Source organism: Anopheles funestus, chromosome 3RL (genome assembly GCF_943734845.2).
Source record: "Anopheles funestus chromosome 3RL, idAnoFuneDA-416_04, whole genome shotgun sequence".
NCBI lineage: Eukaryota > Metazoa > Arthropoda > Insecta > Diptera > Culicidae > Anopheles > Anopheles funestus.
Window position 1 is genome coordinate 9,848,738 of NC_064599.1, and position 18,626 is coordinate 9,867,363.

General features: G+C 46.5%; 4 protein-coding genes across 4 annotated transcripts in view; 1 reads left to right on the forward strand and 3 right to left on the reverse strand.

Annotated features, from left to right (window-relative positions):
• Positions 1-274: 274 nt before the first annotated feature.
• Positions 275-7,684, reverse strand: LOC125771277 (importin-7). Its single transcript, XM_049441737.1, has 9 exons — positions 7,342-7,684; positions 4,051-6,000; positions 3,839-3,970; positions 3,574-3,750; positions 3,362-3,498; positions 2,961-3,282; positions 2,730-2,889; positions 2,503-2,646; positions 275-2,443 (listed from the first exon to the last, which is right to left on the reverse strand). Exons 1-9 carry the CDS (start codon positions 7,423-7,425, stop codon positions 2,382-2,384), a joined length of 3,168 nt encoding a protein of 1,055 aa, XP_049297694.1. The 5' UTR covers positions 7,426-7,684; the 3' UTR covers positions 275-2,381.
• Positions 7,685-9,495: 1,811 nt separating this feature from the next.
• LOC125771298 (membrane-bound alkaline phosphatase-like) lies at positions 9,496-12,399 on the reverse strand. The gene is made up of 3 exons (XM_049441803.1): positions 11,532-12,399; positions 11,037-11,380; positions 9,496-10,788 (listed from the first exon to the last, which is right to left on the reverse strand). The coding sequence occupies exons 1-3, from the start codon at positions 11,692-11,694 to the stop codon at positions 9,571-9,573; spliced, it is 1,725 nt and encodes a 574-aa protein (XP_049297760.1). The 5' UTR covers positions 11,695-12,399; the 3' UTR covers positions 9,496-9,570.
• Positions 12,400-12,409: 10 nt separating this feature from the next.
• LOC125771330 (ribonuclease P protein subunit p25-like protein) overlaps positions 12,410-18,626 on the forward strand; it is a 28,829-nt gene continuing 22,612 nt past the window's right edge. The window contains exon 1 of the mRNA XM_049441867.1: positions 12,410-12,519. The gene's annotated coding sequence lies outside the window, so the exon portion shown is untranslated. The remainder of the gene's footprint in view (positions 12,520-18,626) is intronic.
• Positions 12,838-18,544, reverse strand: LOC125771299 (aromatic-L-amino-acid decarboxylase). The gene is made up of 6 exons (XM_049441804.1): positions 17,928-18,544; positions 15,445-15,629; positions 14,388-15,310; positions 14,186-14,325; positions 13,675-13,858; positions 12,838-13,611 (listed from the first exon to the last, which is right to left on the reverse strand). The coding sequence occupies exons 1-6, from the start codon at positions 18,055-18,057 to the stop codon at positions 13,464-13,466; spliced, it is 1,710 nt and encodes a 569-aa protein (XP_049297761.1). The 5' UTR covers positions 18,058-18,544; the 3' UTR covers positions 12,838-13,463.

Consider the following 18,626-nt stretch of genomic DNA (forward strand, 5'->3'; position numbering starts at 1 on the left):
GGTGACACAAGAACGACAAGATGCGCAACTGCATGCAATCAAAAGAAAAGAGGAAAACAAACTTATTGTTTATAATCAATATATATTTTTTCCATCCGATACTCTTTATTCTTACACTGCGTCTTTCGTTTAGCATGTTTTCGTTTGTTTTTTTTTGTTTTTTCTTCTTTGTTTTATCTTTGACCTTCTGTATTATAACTTTTACCGTGTAACATGTTGGTTTTTGTACGTCCGGTAAGTCGTGTTTTGTGTTACTTTCGGGATACTTTCCTTCTTTAATTTATCGTCACTTTTAATTCCTGCCGTTTGTGTATTACGTGCTATTGTTTGCTGAGCTTTGCAGCTGTTTAAAATGGGCCTCTGTACTTATCTATTGTTTGGTGGAAAAGTTGGGAGGGGGGTAGGAAGGTGTTTATTCACAATGATGAGTTTACTACCCTTTTTTTAATTCTCGCAAGAAGAATCTGGCTGCATATTTGTGTGTGTGTGTTTAAAACTATTGCAAATGTTTAGTCACATTTCCGGCGTGCAAATGTTATTTCGGGTTTATTTTCATTATGCTTCATGTTCTAAGAGGAACCCGCTAATTCGTTTTGTTTTGTGAGAGTTCAAAGAATGCCGAAACACAAACTTATTCCATTCAACTGTCTGCACAACATGCTCCTCGCTACAAATGAAGCTTATCATAATGAATAATGCGTGTGTGCTTCCAATTGTTTGATACTTCTTTTAATGCAATAATAATTCATTTTATACGTTTTTTTTTTGTGTGTGCGCGTGTGTGATTGTGATTTTCTATGTTTGCCCCTTTTTCACGTACTAACGCATCAGTTATAGCTTAATGTTGGCTTGATGTTTTCTCTCTTTCATTTAGTGTCCTTCTGGCGTTAGAAAAAGGCCACCTAATGCATCCTACGTCTAGGGACAGATTACTAAATTTTGCTTGTTCACTTGATTTCACCTTCTGCTGCAATTACAAACAAAACAATCGATTCGATCACCATCATACCCTGGATGTACTGTCGCATGCGTTTCCCTTCCCCGGCCCTCATAATTAAACAACCACAAAAAATAGGAAAAAAATTAAATATCGAGCCTAGTATTGAACTCTTTTCTCGCCAAGAAACTCTGCTCCATGATGTGGGACTATCTACAGATCCTGCCCGGGTACCATGGTAGTGAGAGTTGGGATCAATATATCACAGTTGGATCCAGAACTAAGCAGGGACGTGGTGCAAACGAGCGTGCGCCCTCACTACTTCTGTTCAAAATTTGCGTCGGAAGTCGCCACTAAGTCAACTCGGTCACTAAGTTCGACTAAGTCAACGCTACGGTTTGGCGGGTTACTCTGCCTTATCGCCCACCTCCATTTTTATCCAAAGCGAGGAACAAACGATCGTACAATGCATGTGTGTGTGTGTTACGTGTTCAATAAATTGTTTCAAGGCTTTGGTTTGACGAATGGAGACGCGACAAGACAATTCGGACAAAACGCTTTGCGACTTTCAACAATTATGTAAATAACAGTTACGCTCAGTACATCTTCCGTATGTTAGAAGCAGCTGTATATTAAAGCTGTTGTTAATAATGTTTCAATGCTAAGTAACGAGACAGAACGATAGCAATACCTCTGTCGGTACTTAGATTTTAGGTATTAAATGTGCAACGGTTTCATTTACCTGTTGAAACACCCTCGTGCCACTCAATACGAGTTTAAATGCTTGCCTCTCGGGATTATAAGCCATCCTGATCGTCCTCCTTTTCCGGCTTCGGATCGATTCGAGTAGACGCTTGCTAGAGTTTGTGCCATCCTATCTACTCCCACAAACACACACACGCACACTTGTTTTCTCCTTGTAGACACAATATAAATTGTAAATATATTGATACCGTCGAGATAAAGCATTCCAAGCAGGAAACAACACCGGATCTTACACCTGCGCCCGGATAGTAAACAAACACGATAGAAAATATAAGCGTACTAATATGGATATACACAAAACTGGACGCCCACCAGCCGTTTCTTCCGGTTCGCGATTAACGGTCGATAGTTGAGAGTTTGAAGGAGGATGTTGGGATAGAATGAGAATGAGAGAACCAGTCACAGAGAGTGAAGAAACAAGCGAAAACGACGGAATGACACCGAATCCCGCTTGCGTCTACATGAGGTGTGTTTGTTGCCGCTTTGCGTAAGCGGATGTGTGTAGTTGTAGTAGTAATAGTAGTAGTAGTACTTCTAGTAGTAGTCATAGCGATTAGTGTAAGCACTATTAGTACATCATGAATGCATCGACAAGAGCGCGAAGAATTGGCCTCTCCCTCTCTGGGCGAGCATTCGCACAACACTGGTTTGGCTAATGCATTTCTCGTTACCAGCGGTATTACTGTTGCTGTCCCGTAAAGCTAAAGCTGGTTGGTATCTGATGCTGGGTGAACTGATAGCCTAAAAAGAAACAGACAGTACCGTAATATGGGTTATACACATTCATAGACAAATCTTACCTCCACTCTTTTCAATTTCTTTCGAGCGTTTGGTTTCCTTTTTCTGAACAGCCAACAAGAGCACTTCTTGCAGGTTCTTTCGCTCGGATGCATTCAAATTTCTGGTAAGCATTGTATACCAGTTCGGGTCAGTGTTGGGAAGATCTACATGGAAGAGAGCGTATATAAGAATTTCTCCCCCCTCGGCTCAATGCGTGTAAGGTACGTCGCCATACGTGAATACTTACTGTTCATAATGTCTTGGAACATTATGTACTCATCCACCGTGTTTGGATTTTCCTCGTCGTCCAGCGGTGTTGTGTAGCTTTCCAATGCAGTTTCATCAATTTCATCGCCATCATCATCATCGTCGTCATCGTCATCGTCTTCCTCATCGGAATCAGCGTCCTGCATGCGTTAAACAATACATTACAATTTCCCATCGATCGCTCCCTTTTGCAAAAAATAACAAAACCAACCTGAATCGATGCAGTTACTTCGAAACCGGCTTCTGCTCCCCTTTCTTGTATCATCTTTGACATGTTCTTGAAGTAAGGGTTTATCTCATCCACATCGTCCTCGTCGCTCGACAATCCATCCTCCAGATCTTCGCTTTCGTCCTCACTTTCTTCCTCTTCGCCCTCGGCTGCACGGGCGGCATAGGCACGCTTCAGTCCGTCGAAAACCATCAGCATCGTTGGAATGATTTTGTCCGGCAGCTCACTCAGTACGGTCGGTTTGCGATCGCCTAGCGACAGCAACGTGCACAGGCCAATAATGCACAGCTTGCGATCGTGAATGCTGCGATGGGGGGAAAAAGGACGAGCAAATGAGTATTAAGGTTCAGTATGATCGATTCGATCTCGACTAAGATATGTACCCAAGGAAACAATCGTAATCGTGCAGCCATTGCCGGATGAAGTGAGCCGTAATAGACGAATCGGGAACCGGTATGGGGATTTTTTCCAAAATTTCTAACAAAAGAGTAGGATTGTAATAGATAGCTGCAATAACGACCTGCAAAAACGAAAATTACAATAAAAAAAAAATGGTTCTTCTGGCGAAAGTGTTTCCCACAACAGCTCAACCAACCTGTAAGCACATCGTTCGCAGCTCGGACGTTTTCACCTCCCTAGTCAGTCGCATCAATGCCAGCTCTACGAAACTCGGTATGAAATCATCGATGTGTCCCTTGCACTGTAGAATAATAACTTCTAGCAATTTGGCCGCACTACACTCCGACTCTTCCGTGGCGGTGCTCGTGAGGATCTTTAGGAAGGGAATGTGCACGATCAGTATTCATCCCGGGATGGATTTTATAATTTACGGTCGTTAACAAAAGCATTTGCATTCTTACCGACTTGCACATGTTGTACATCGCAATGACGTGATTCTGATTCGAAAGGAAAGCGGGCGTATCGACCGTTATGTAGTTGTGCAATGCTGGCATCATATCAACAAAGTATTCGGCTCCATTTTTCTGGAAAAGCTACACACATGGAAAATGGTTGAAGATGGTTGAAAAGAAAATCCCTTCAAGTGCCGTCCCATTTTCCCAAGCAATCCTACCTCGTAAATGATTTCCAGCATCTTCCACATGTCCGGCGAGATGCTCTTGGACGTTAAATCGCACACCAGCCCGAACGCTTCCTCGTAAAACTCGAGCACATTCTGCTGCAGGACGTGTCCGATCACCTGCAGCACGATCGGATGCAGTGCTGCCAGCACCTGCGGATGTTCTTCCATTACGGCCAACAGTGTTTCCATTGTGCTCAACAGTCCCATCGCGGTAATTGCCTTCTCGTCACCATTATCCTCCGTTTCCAACACCTGGCTAAATGTGGTGGCCAAATGCTGACAGATGTCAAGCGCTATCGGTGGAAGCTGATCGGAGTACGTGCAAACGATTTTTTGCAGCACGGTCGTCAGTTCTTCGTTCTCCGTTTCGCGAATGATCCTTAGCAGCTCCATCGTGATGTCCTTTATCTGACTCTCCAAGAATGGAGAAGCATCTTCCTGCGAGATGAGGAACATCTGCATCGACATGGCCGCCTCCACCTTCACCGGGAGGTCTTTGTCTGTGAGTAGCGCGTTGCTCAAGAAACGCATGATCTGCTCCAGCACCTGTGGGTTCTTCAGCTTGATGTCGCTGAAATAGTGCATCACCCAGCAGGCCCGTGCTCGAAGATGCCCGTGCGGACTGGCAAACTCCGGAAAGACGTACTGCATCAGCAGCTGCTCGACCTGCTCCTTGAAGATCTTCTTCCGCAGCAACACCTCCGCCAGCGAACCAACCATATGGAGCGCACCGTCCTTCTCCTTGTGGTCCAGCCCGGGTGTGTTGATGATTTGCATAATGATTTGCATCACCTGCGTCAGAATGCCTTTGCGCGTTTTGCAGCAGTTGTGCAGTAGCGTTTCGGCCGACTGTACCGGCGACACGAAATCGTCAAACACGTCGAACTTCTTGCGGATGTACTCGATCGGATCGCTATCCCACAGCTCTTCGTCCGCTTCGGTGTACGACATCAGCGGGAAGATAACGTCCCGAATGATCTCAATCATATGGGGCTTCAGCATCTTCCACGAGAATGCGTGCGAAACGGCCGTCTTAATGTAGTCGAGCGTGTTCGTCATGACGCGCGGCGACACGTAGATCTTGTTGCGATATTGGTCCAGAATCTTCAGCAACACCATCAGCAGACCGCTGGTGAACGTTTGCAAATACCAGGTGGAAAATTCTTTGTACTCCTTCGAGATGACATTGCCGGGACTGCCGTACCGTTCGAACATACGCAGAATGATATGGGAGGCCCACTTTTTCGTTTTCCACGCAGGATGTTGCGGCCGTTCCTCCTCCTCAATGTGGGACGCATCCGGTGCCGGACGTTCCAGGATCTGGCGGCAGATTTCCATCCAGCACGAAAACACATCCTTCGTGATCACCTCCAGCGGTAGCGAGTACTGGGTAAGGGCGTAGAATATTTTCAATATTTGCTTCTGCAACAGCACACTTTGCTCCGACGGTTCGTTGATCACGTTCATCATGATGGTGTAGATCTGTGGCAGCAGCAGATTCATCGCTTCGGTTAGCGGACCCCGTTCGGCGGACTTCTTGTATTCGTAGTGCTTCACCAGTTGGTACATGCAGAGCAGTGCACCGTGCCACGCGTTGGGGTCGCTGTTCTGCAGACACAGGCTTACTTTGTCCACTACCTGCGTCCACCGGCCCGGAAAATCGTTCTTGATAATGTGGCTCAGGCAGAAGCACATCTGTACCTTTATCACCTCAGCCGGCACGTGCACGATCGCTTCCACGATCGTGTCACGGATCATGGCCCGATCCTGCTCGTGAATGGCAAACGGGATCGGATTGCCGCCTTCCGCCTCTCGGTCCTGCCAGCTGCTGTTGATCAGGTTCTTCATATAGATGGCACCCGCCAATCGGACCGGTATTTCCAGCTCATTCTGCATGATCACCTGCATCAGGCTGGGCAGGAATCCGATGATCTTGTGTACCTACATGTGTGTAACACATGCGCGCATAGTATGATCGGTTCAGAAATAGGAAGAACAAACGAAACCATGAGTCAGCATGCTAATTTCAATCTTACTCTGGTGCTGTGTCCCGGAACACCAGGATAGTTTGTGCTGGTAGACCATTTACATATTGCTATGTGTCGTGATCAAAATTTTAAATTATAAATGCGTGTCACAACTGCAAACCACGCGATTCTATAAACATTTTCAAATCGATAGTTATTTAGTCCATAAATACAAATCTCAATTAAGAACAGGTACTCTCGTACATCGTATAGCGGTAAAATTGTTTTTTCCGCACTACCGATCGTGAAAATTTATTTTCGGGTTATGTTTACACTGCTGCCGCGCCGCGATAGTGCATACCCTATAGCAACCGAGTGAAACTCGCTGACCAACAATGTGCCAGCGAAGACAATACTGACCCATTTTTGTAGGCAGTAAATGCGGAAAACGTGTTCGATAGGTGCATGTAGTGTTTGTTGGTTTTATTATTTGCAATGCAACCATTTGGAAGCATCATTGGAGCATGAGGCTTTTGAAACGAAAGAAACATTCAATCCTATGTTTGAACAGATTTGATCATCATTCTCACGATCGTGTACGGTTAGCAGGCAACTCGGGCGGGACATTTTCAGCAGGAATGATTTTAGTCATCCAGTGACTAACTCATCCAGTTTGCTTATCTATGCGGTTTTGGTTGCGCCTTATTTTTGTATAAATGCAACAAGGTTAAAGATACTCTTCTTCGTGGAATAATCACCGAACAGCCATTAAAAGCTCCAGGTCTGAATGGTGGATTTATTTTAACTTGCACCGTTGTAATGGCAACATCCAAGGTATGAGCCGCTTTCAGTGTTTGGTCAATGAATTCGTTCGCATCCACAGTTAGGAGTGAACAGTCGGAGGGTGGTAGCCGCATGGGAGGAAGGTTTAATAAATACACCACCACGTTGAGTATGCTGAGCTTTGCCAGAGGGAGACAATTTTGGTGAAGTTTGATTTTTCAAGGGTAATTCAAGGGTTATTCGTTTGTACGGCAATTGTTTACAGTACGATCTTTAGCTGCGGCTCAAACAGCGAAGAAAAAAAAACGATATGCTTCCAAATAATTGCAAACCAACTACGGCTCATTCCAGTGTTATGCAGTTGTAAATATTTTCCTTCACTGATGCGGCCTCTCTGCCGGCTTCCGCCCGATCACCACATCCACGTCGCGCACACCGCGTCACAGATGCTCGCATCGGAACGAATCTTCCAGATTACGATAGTTTTCATGCGCGCGTACGGTCCCGACAGCTGATTGTTTTCTTTTATCACCTGATTTAGTTGCTCCTCGGCCTGCAATCGTTGCGTTGGGTCGATGGTGGCACGAAGCAATTCGCTTATCTTGACGGTATCCATGTTCGGGGCGGATTACGGATGCAATGTACAGGTGTACCACACAAACGAGACCGCTTGCTAAAATCACACTTTCACTAAGCAGCGACGCTCCAGCAAGACACTTTGTGACGGCAGCTGCGAGTGGCGAGTCGCAGCCGATGCGAACAGATTTACGTATTTCCCGGCCGGTAAAATGATTTTGCAATAGCAGCACAAATGGAATTCACCGCAATTTGCAGACACGCGGTTTTAGCGCCGATCGTCGAAACGTCAGAAACATTTTAACGAAAGTGTCAGGGCATTTTTAACGAAACTTTTGTCGGCCAGTTTGCTTGATTTTAGATACTACACAAGTTATTTTCTTGCAGCTTTTGTTCGTTATGAAAAACTGGAAAAGTTGGTGAAGCAATTGTTATAAAAATTCGTAATTATAAATTATATTATTTTACACAATTTATTTTTAGCTTTTTACTGAGTAGCTAAATAAGGACTGAATTATGGAATCGATCGTGCACAGCGGCAAATACTCTTCGGAACTTATGATCAGTTCCAGACTAGTGATGGGTAAATCCGACAAAAAAACGGAATCGCTTCCGAATGACTCCATAAATTTTGGAAGCGGCTCCGGAAGGTAGGTGCAGTACTCCGAATTCGGAACCGTCCGGAGCCGTCCGGAACCGCCCGGAACCGTCCGGAGCCGTCCGGAACCGTCCGGAGCCGCCTAGTCGGCAGCCGGAGCCGTCGGAATCGTCGGAGCCGTCCGGAATCGTCGGAATCGTCGGAATCGTCCGGAACCGTCCGGAACCGTCCGGAGCCGCCTAGTCGGCAGCCGGAGCCGTCGGAATCGTCGGAGCCGTCCGGAGCCGTCGGAGCCGCCGGAGCCGTCCGGAGCCGCCTAGTCGGCAGCCGGAGCCGTCGGAATCGTCGGAGCCGTCCGGAGCCGTCGGAGCCGCCGGAGCCGTCCGGAGCCGTCCGGAGCCGTCGGAGCCGCTAGTTGGCTATGATATAACCCAGATTATTGCACTATCAGCCAATTTTATATAATCTGATAAAAATAAAAAAAATAAAGCAATCTTTATTTAAAAAAAATTAAAAAAAAGCGCTAGCAATAACTAGCGCCTCCGGACGGTTCCGGACGGCTCCGGACGATTCCGGGCGGCTCAGACGATTCCGACGGCTCCGGCTGCCGACTAGGCGGCTCCGGACGGTTCCGGACGGCTCCGGACGATTCCGGGCGGCTCCGACGATTCCGACGGCTCCGGCTGCCGACTAGGCGGCTCCGGACGGTTCCGGACGGTTCCGGACGGCTCCGGACGATTCCGACGATTCCGACGGCTCCGGCTGCCGACTAGGCGGCTCCGGACGGTTCCGGACGGCTCCGGACGATTCCGGGCGGCTCCGACGATTCCGACGGCTCCGGCTGCCGACTAGGCGGCTCCGGACGGTTCCGGACGGCTCCGGACGATTCCGACGATTCCGACGGCTCCGGCTGCCGACTAGGCGGCTCCGGACGGCTCCGGGCGGAATCGTGGTTTTAACCTAGCCGGAATCGGAGCCGGTGTTGCTGTGCTCGGAAGCGGTTCGGAGCCGTGGGTGCGATTCCGAGAACCCATCACTATTCCAGACACGTGCCAGATGTAGACGAGCTCAAAGGGAGATAAAAATTTTGGAGATCTTCTTTTCTATTGAATCTGGCGTATAGCTTACTTAATGGCCATTTTAAGAGTTCTTTGGGAACTCGGTCATGAGTTGATCAATCGTTTTAACTTTCCTGATTCCGGTTCCCATCGAAAAGAGATAAGAGGTCATCGTTAGCTCAGGTCTTCATGTGTGAATATTAGCGCTATAAATGTTCTGCAAAGTTTGCGACTGCAGCTTATTTTGTCCTTTGTAACAAGTGGTACAACCATAAATTAGAGTTAGCCGATAACCCGGAAGGAAATGCATTCGATGACTTTCTAAATGTATCTGGATGAATACTGGATTTGTATCTGATTTTATCCAATAAGCCACAGCTTATTGTGCTAGTAGTTTGTTGTAAATAGCTGCGGTCAGACAATGTAATATAAACAGTAGTAACAAAGCCGGTCGTTACTTAAAAACGCATAGGAATTTTATTTACAAAACATACTACAACACGACAAATTAAAAAGTGAAGCACACTGTTTACAAACCGCCAACCGTCGAACACGCGTGCTCACCGTTCCCAATGCACGCTGCATAGCCTATCAAGTGTGGTATAACATTCTGTTCGTACATTCCGCCAAACAGGTGCGACCAGGGTCCGTAGGCAAACAGCGCAACATCGTCCCCGCCGTGTGTTTCGTATTTCATCGGGACTACCTTTGGGAATTGGAACTCCTGGTCCTTTATCATCGATTCGGTAATGTTTGGTCTTTGGCCCATTGGACCGGGCTGTGGCCCACCCGGACCATTCGCGTACGCTAGCGTCGTGTACGGTTTCTGGTCCCCGTCGCTGATCTGGCTGTTCAGGCCGAGAATATCGCTTCCACGTGTCGCATAGCCCGATAGTGTCATCGTGTGCGAATGGTCCGCCGTCACAACGAGCAGCGTGTCATCCGGGCTGGTAAGCTGACGTGCTACCTGCACCGCTTCGGACAGCTGCACCGTTTCATCGAGTGATTTACGTGCCTTAGTGAAATGATGAGCCAGATCAATTTTGCCACCCTCGACAAACAGCACATAACCCTCAGGGTATTTCTGCAGCATTCTAATCGCCGCATATGTTAAGTCGCCTAACGTTGGGTCCACTTCCGGGCGGGCGTCCAGATGGAACTTCAGGTGGTCCGAGCTGAACAGCCCTAGCAGATAGTCTACCTCGGTGAAGTTAAGCGCCATCAGGTCCTGCCTGTTTGACACGTACCGAGCCGTACCGAGTGGTTTTCCGTAGTACCACTGAGATATCAGATTCGCCCCATCTTGCCGCTGACCGCGGAAACCTTCTTCGTCCTTCATGGTTCGTGGAAGAAATTTGCGACGCCCGCCGCCCAGAATGACGCGAAAGTTTTTGCCCGTATCGCCGTAGATCAGCTGCGTTGCTATGTCTGGACATTGGGTCGGATCACCACCAGTCCGGACTACGTCGGCATCGCTCTCCCAATCACGGCTGGCCGTGTGTGCGTAGGTACCGGCGGGGCTAGCGTGTGTTACACGTGTTGTTGTTACGATACCGGTCGCTTTGCCTGCTGCCTGCGCCCAAGCCATGATCGATTGGACGTGGTTGCGCGGATCATTGCTAGCGGCACAGTTACCATAGTTGACTGCTGCCGTTACACCGATCGTTGCATAGTTGGCCTTCACACCGCACAAATACGCTGTCGCTGTGCAAGCCGAATCCGCCACCTGTTTGTCCACACAGTAGGTCTTGTAAAGAAAAGAAACAAATGAACATGATCAAATGGGTTATCAACAATCTAAATATGTTTCTATTGTCACGTCCGAGTAACGTAAACTTGTTTTTGATCTAAAGAAGATCATTTCTACGATCAACTCGATCAGCGATCAGCTACGATCAACAATTATTACTTTTTGCATGGAAACTAGTTGACAAATTAGTGTTCAGTATTACTTAGAAATTGTTAACACTCCAGTCTTATTAACACCGTGCTCACCTTTACAAGGCCAACGTCGGGAAACTCTTCAAACGACAGTTGGCTTTCTTCGCCCGTATGGCCTTGCTGTTGCCCGAGATACATACGGCTGGCAGCGAGTGTTGGTATTGACATACCATCACCGAGAAAGAAGATCACATTTTTGGCAATGTTTAAGTTCGGCTGCCTCATTACATGTTCCTTCAGCTTGAGCTGTGCGCCTATATTCCAGTACTGAGCCGTTTTCTCATATTCACCCGCCGATATGAGACGTTTCTTTCGATGCCGCGCTTCGTTGCTGCCTCCATCAGTTGCTTCCGGGGTGGAACGTTCCTCGCCAAAGGTTGCTACCGGTGGCGGATGGACTGCAATGAGCAAACACCGTACATGACCATTTATTACCGATCGCATTGATCGCTTCACTTATAATGAGATCAAACGCCGAACGCACGCATTGCCGCGTCTGCTGCTGATTGCCCCGTCATGCTAATGTATACCACCATTGCTCATACATACCACTTTCACTTTCAGTAACATTTGTACCGCCAGCTTTGGGCTGCAAATTTAGAGAATCTGCTGTATCGAGAAGTTCCAGTGCGATCGGATGATGAAGCCGGTCTACGCACACGATCACGATTAGTACCAATAGGGTATTAAAATACACAGAACATCCCTTCATTGTGGACTAGAACAGGATGGCAGGATAGCAGGATACTTTGGACACAAGCGATCAACAAAAAGGAACTTTACACAACAAGGATTACGTTTCGTTTTGTGCAGGATTACTCGCGATACTAAACAGTGTTGGTTTGTTAACGTGACCACCAGGCAGCAACGTGCTCGACGGTTGGCTTCGCGGATACAAATTACGCTACGGCTGTGATCAGGTACCTGCTGCTCAGTCCATCAGCTGCTCAGTTAGCTCCCGTAATGATATCGACTCGTCAGTCAAGAGGCACGTATATATGCAGTGAAGTTGTCCCGGGTAGCGAAGCTACTTTTGTTAAGGACCATGGTTGGTCCCTGAACTAGTTGGAAAACTCTAGCCATGCCAGCATATTTATTGAATATAAAGCAGTTGCCAAAATGGAAATTGTGCATTACCGAAGATGATTTTCTCTTTCAAGGTTCATTATGTAATGAAATGGTGGTTCACGCTTATTAAGCTCAGCCTAATATTTATTTAGGATAAATTAGTAACCCTACCAGTCTAATCAGCTAACCAAATTAACATAATAATTTAGAAATCGGTTTACGAAATACTCAACCAAAAATACAGAAAGAATAACGTTCAGATAATTTATTTTTCAGAATTTTCGAAAGTTTGACCAGTAGCCAGTTGTTTTGCGACCACTGTGGCCCTGGTTGAGAAATGACAGTTGTGTGGGAAAAAATAGTTTGTTTTGAATTAGACCCAACTCGTGGTTTTGTAAAATACACGCGTAAAAACATTATCACTGAAGCAGTAAATAACATAAAACGTGATTAAAGTGCAACATTGCTGGTAAGTACTGATCATGTAATAGATAAAGAACGTATCCAACTCGATTCTGTATGCTAATGACCGTACTGAAACGGCGCAAAAGTGTATTTGATTCTCATCTCCAAAAGATGTGAAAACACTTCCATATTCTTCGATAAACCTGTGTACATGAACATGCAAAGATTTATATCATCGATCAAAGTGAATTGTGCTTTATGTTAACATTTTTCACACAATATTTGCTTCATTGTAGTGCGTGCGATGCTCATACCGGCACGCGCCTTTCTTCCGGCTGAAAATGTAAACAATAAACCCTTAATGAAGCAACGACACTACATGTTCATACATACATCATTTTATTTTAAGTGCTTGTGGTTCACATAACGTTTCATTATCTTAATTTGTAGGCATAAAGCCCGCCATCCACGAGGGACTTACTTATTCTGGGTTCTTTTCGTTAGTGAAATGACATGCTGATGAAAATTGAATTCGTCATGGTCAGAAAGGAATACAACTTACATGCTAGACTCTTCCACACCGGGAAGACTTCTATGCTATACATTCTGGCTAGCGTTTAGTATAAAATAAATAATACTTGTTTTCAGTCGGTACGACATGGCTTGCGTACCAGGCATCTTCTGTCGATATCATCGATAAAAGGTAAATGCTTGCTAAAAACGATTGCGACACACCATTCGATCGAATCGGATCTATCACAACTGTTTAATATTCGAGCAACTTTTCGACTTGGTTGGTTTTGGATCCGGTTCATGGGGCTGCTGTTCCTGATGGTGGTGCAACCGGCTATACCCATTGTCTTTAGCGCATGACCTTTTGACCGAATTGCACCGGTTAATGGTCGTGCCTGTACTTCCCTCCGTCTCCTCCGCATCCGGAGACTCATCGGCAGAGGAGGACGAAGTGAGCGGGGACGCGCGGGAAATACAGGAGTTAGCTCGGCTTAGTCAATTGCTGGCCTCATCTGTGCTGTCTGTGTCGTACGTGTCGTTCGAACTTCGCTCGCCGTTCATCCGCGAGGCGCGCTGTAAACTCTCCAGAATGTCATCGGTATCGATGATGACGATCGGTGTGCATCCGTCCGTAAGTTGAGAGCTGGCCAGATAAGAACACATTAATCAGGCGCTCAGTTTATATGTTGTGAACTCCAAAACTTACCGGCTGTTTTGTCGTTCGAAGATCTCTCGTGAGACACTGCGCGTGAAGGAGAATCGTGTGGACATGCTGCGGGTAAGCTTCTTCGGAGGCTTTTTCGTCGCCGGGACAGGCTCTGTGATCTCTTCCGGACACTCGGCAGCCAGTGTTTCTTCGGCGTAATTTTTAATTTCCTCCCATGCGTAATCTGTTGGCAGAAACGGAAATGAAGGGAGGATGAGTATTTATTGCGCGCGACATAATTTCCTCCAGTCGCGTTATCATTAAAGGTGTTACTTTTGCTGATAACATCGCACCGGTACGATTGCATCATGCGTAGTGATTCCTTTATAGAACCTTAACAAACACCTTTACAATCGCTTATCGCAGTACGAGTAAAAATCAATATCGAACAATTATGCTAATGGTTGGTGCAACCGTTCGGAAACGACATCATGTCTCTGAGGTGTACAACCGGTAGACACGTGTTGCTACAACCGTATATTGATTGTCCCTTTCCCTTGGCCAAACTTACCTATATGTTCCTCCGTGGCATGTTCGTATGTGACACAGAAACGAATAATATATTTGCCCCGCACCATCGCAGGGGTCATGTGGAATTTGCCCGACTGGTTAATCCTCGCCAAAAGATCCCGGTTGATGCGATCCTGTTGTCTAAAGGATTGAAAGGGTACGTTAAACAGACGGATGGGAAAACGTGACGACAAACTACGTACTTTAGTCGGAAACAGACAAGTCCCAGATTTACGTCGTTGCGCACCTCAAAGCGATCGTCAGAGTTAACCAATGATTCGAAGCGTTTTGCCAATGCTATATGATTGCGAATGTATTTCTGCAGCCCAACGATACCGTACGAGCGGAACACGAACCACAGCTTCAATGCCCGGAAGCGTCTGCTTAGTGGAATTCCATAATGCCGGTAGTCGATCGCACTGCTGTGATCATGCTGCAAATAAAGCGGATCAACGGCCAGTGCGGTCGTGAGTGATTTGACGTCCTTCACCCACATGGCCGAGCAGTCGAAGTTTGTCAGCAGCAGCTTGTTCGGGTTGGTGTTGAACGAATCGGCATACTCCAGGCCCTCCTTGAAGCGGCGCATTTCGGGCAAGATGAAGGAATTGCCCGCATACGCACCATCCACGTGGAACCAGATGCTGCGGACCTCCCTGCACACCTGTCCAATCTCGACGAGATGGTCAAAGACGCAGGCGGATGTTGTGCCAACGGTAGCGACCACAAAGAACGGTGTCAATCCCTGGGCCAAATCTTCCTGAATGGCTTGCCGAAGTGTATCGCCACGGAACACACCTCGACTGTCGGTGTCCAGTGCGCGCAACTTTACGATCGCCATCTTGGCCGCCTTCTCGATCGATGAGTGCGCTTCCTTGGAGGCGTATGCGACCAGCTGAGGTAGATAGACACTGTCATGCACATCGACATGATTTCCTTTCAGCTCTTTGATGGCACGAGCCCGCGCCGCCATCATGCACACGAGTGCACACTCGGACGCAGATCCTTGCAGTACGCCACCGCCCCGCGAACCTTTCGCGTCGCTACGGAAGAAGCATGGCAGATCGAGTGCTTTCGCGTACCAATCGAGGACGATCGTTTCGAGCTCGGTAGCGGCCGGACTGGATGCCTGGAAGGGGGAAGATGTTAAAGCAAAAAGAAAGCAAAATGAATAACCAATCGACAGCGAACTGACATATGACGAGAGCTGGGTAAATGTTTGCTCCGCACGACGCTTGTGGTTGAACTACATTTTCCACTTACCCACGAGAAACCTATTGACCCGATGGCACTGCTCAGCATGTCACCGAGAATCGAAGGATACGAGTTGCCGGACGGAAAGTAGGCGAAAAAGCGCGGATGATTCCAGTGCACCATATTGGGCATGATCTTCGTCTCGACGTCATCTAGCATGCGCTTGAAATCTTCGCCCTTCTGTGGCGCTTCGTCTATTACCAGAGTGAAAGAAGAAGAAGCAAAGGTGCAACCCAGCACGAACGTGAATTCACGCACGCACCGGCCATCACCGAGACGATGATCTTTCGTTAGTGAGGCGTAAATAGTTAAAGTCGTTTTGTATGTTTACTAGCGATCGGATCGGATTGTAATTTTAGCTGTTTTGTAAGACATAGCGAACGTTTGAGTTAGAAACCACAAAGGGAATGGTGGGACTCGTCATGGCGATGTTTGGTTTTGGTATCGATGCATAAAACGGTACGCCGAGCGCAATTTTGATTTTGACCACTTTCACCAGTTTATGTGTTTTGGCAACCGTTGTTGCGATAACAAACATGGAAGGTTGGTTAAATTTAATCAAATGTTTTTTCTTCGTTACGGCACCCTTAAATGCGCACTCTCCTCAAAGGCGCGTTTTCTAACAATTCTTACATCAATGATTAAGTGTGTACTATTCCCCTTGTTTTTGCAAACACGTTTATGTTTAACTGTAGAGATGTGCTAATTTATTCACACCTGTTAGCACTACTGTATCAAAAAGAAATTGGTCGTGAAAAATGAGACGAGCAAAGCATGATGAATCAGTTTTGATTGTCTCGCAGGGAGTTCTTTCGTTTATAGGACGGCATTGACGAAGCTGCTGAAAACTTCTGAAAACTAGAGGATCGTAAATTGGACACACACGAACTGTCTTCCTGAAGTTTAACTCTTTAAATATTTAGACTTCATTAGCATGAAATGGATGGAAGCCGGTGAATCCCCATCGGTCAAGATATCCGGGACATTTCCCAGACTGTTGAGCTGCTTCGTTGAAGTATTCTTAACGTCGCCGTGTCTCACCTGCCCTAATCCCTAATGCATGCTTATCCAAAGCGATGCAACGCACGGCACTAATCCATTCACTAGCTTCCCCGAACGCTCATCAACGCTACTCGCTCAAGCGTTAAATCAATAAACTATCGAGAACTCTGATGTAATCCGTCGGCTACCGACAGCTACCGCTTATCCGTATAAAACTGCATCAAACCGGCGATGGAAATGGCAACCCTCTAGACAACTAACTTCCCACCGGACCGGAGCAAAGCAAACTGTCTATTTGACATGATTCTTGTTATTGTTTCACCTGTGACAGGTTCTCCTGTTTAAGTACAAACAAATTTGTCGGCTTTTAACCATTGCCAAACTCGGTGCAAAATTGTCCGCCGTAAGCGTTATTTTTAACAACATGACTGGGAAACTTCGTCTATTGCGGACACGTACGGAAGTGCTGACTATTCCTTCCTCCAAGGTGTCACTTTCGGCACATACGTCACATGCATCAGGGGCCGGAAATGTTCTCCCTTCCGTTCAGTCCCATCGGTGCGATCGGTGTTCATTGAAGGATCTACTTAAAAATCGCTCAAGGTTGCCGATGGACGAAGTGGTTGATGTCCGCGATGAGTCAGGCACATTTCGAGCACGCGCGCTGTATTGTGAAACGTGACCGCTAAAATAGACAACTGCTGTTCGCAGTCCTTTTGGGCTTGAAGAGTTGACAGGCGGGCTCGTGGCTTGATGTTAGGCTTTCTTTTTTAAAATGGATTACCGTGAATGGGTTAATCTTATCCAAACAGTGTTGCACCGGTGCTTGGACGTCATCATCAGCCGTCCCTATCGTTTTAAACTGGAGGCACGATGTTAAGCAAGAGGCCATACCAGGTCAACAGGCACTCGTGTCACAAAGACCCATGACAAATGTGATGGCTTGCGAAAGAAGAAATGTATGTCCGTGGGTGTCAAGATATCGCATGAGAAGTTCAATTCCATTATTGCTTTTGAAAGTAACCAATAGATGGGTGATCATTACAGTGAGCGATATCTTGGTTGCAGATTATCAATCTGATCACATCAAACAAATCTTGTTGCTAACCGCAAGTAGATGAGTACTGCATTGCAAACCCAGCAAAACTTGGAGTTGGAATTTCTCAGTAAAAATTACGTCCATCCATCACTGAACACTAGTAATTATCCAATTGCCGTCACAAACTTACGAAACTCGCTATCGAATACGCTTACGCGATATGTACTGCGGTGTACTATGAGAGAGTTGTTAATTGAGCGTGATGTTTGTTGACATGGGTCTCATCGTCTGGACATTCGAACACTTTTCGTCCGAGCGGTGTCAGAACCCGGAGTTCACGCTTGTTAGGAAGTCTTGTCAACAACACACTAATAAGAACTAAGTGTTTCTAACTTTTGTTCGTCGCTAATTTGTTGGTAAAAATATTATGAAGAATTAAAACCCACTTTACCTGGCAACAGTTTACGGAGGAAACCAGGATCCACTGTTGGGGCGACATCTCGTGTATCGATCGTCTGCCCATAGTCACAGATATAGTCGATCATCTGTTTCCCGTACTTCCGAAACTCCTCCGTATTCATATTGACGATGTTTTGTTGCTGCTTAACCACAAAATATTTTTTTCACTCAATTCGTTTTTTTCACTATCTCAAACTCCTACAATGTTTATTCAATTGCACACTCGGTGCTTCACCGCACGTAAATCCTTCTTCCTGTGGTACGGATTTTATTAATAGTGACGTGTTGTGCGGTGTTTGAACTTTATCAACTCAACCGCCGGCTGTGTTTGGTTTTTTGCATAAATTTGCACACTTCGCTTGTTTTGTCGCTTGTCACACCTTGTTAAGATACACATCTTCCTTACAGGTGGTGTAATCCTTTACGCGATTCCAGTACTACTGTTTACTCGACCGCCTTTTCGCGTGTGTCTGATACTTGAATGCTTTGAACTCTTCTACAGATCGTTGTTAGACCCTGGCTCGCGTACTAATTTCGCGATGTCCTCCTACTTCTCCTTTTGGGGTAGTTGCGGACGCTTTCGTTTCACGATCGTGACTGACCGTGTTCGGATCCGGACGAAAGCTTTTTATCGCGTTGCGAGTGCGTCTCGCGTGAGGAACTCCCTCGCTGCAATTACTAACCGCGAACA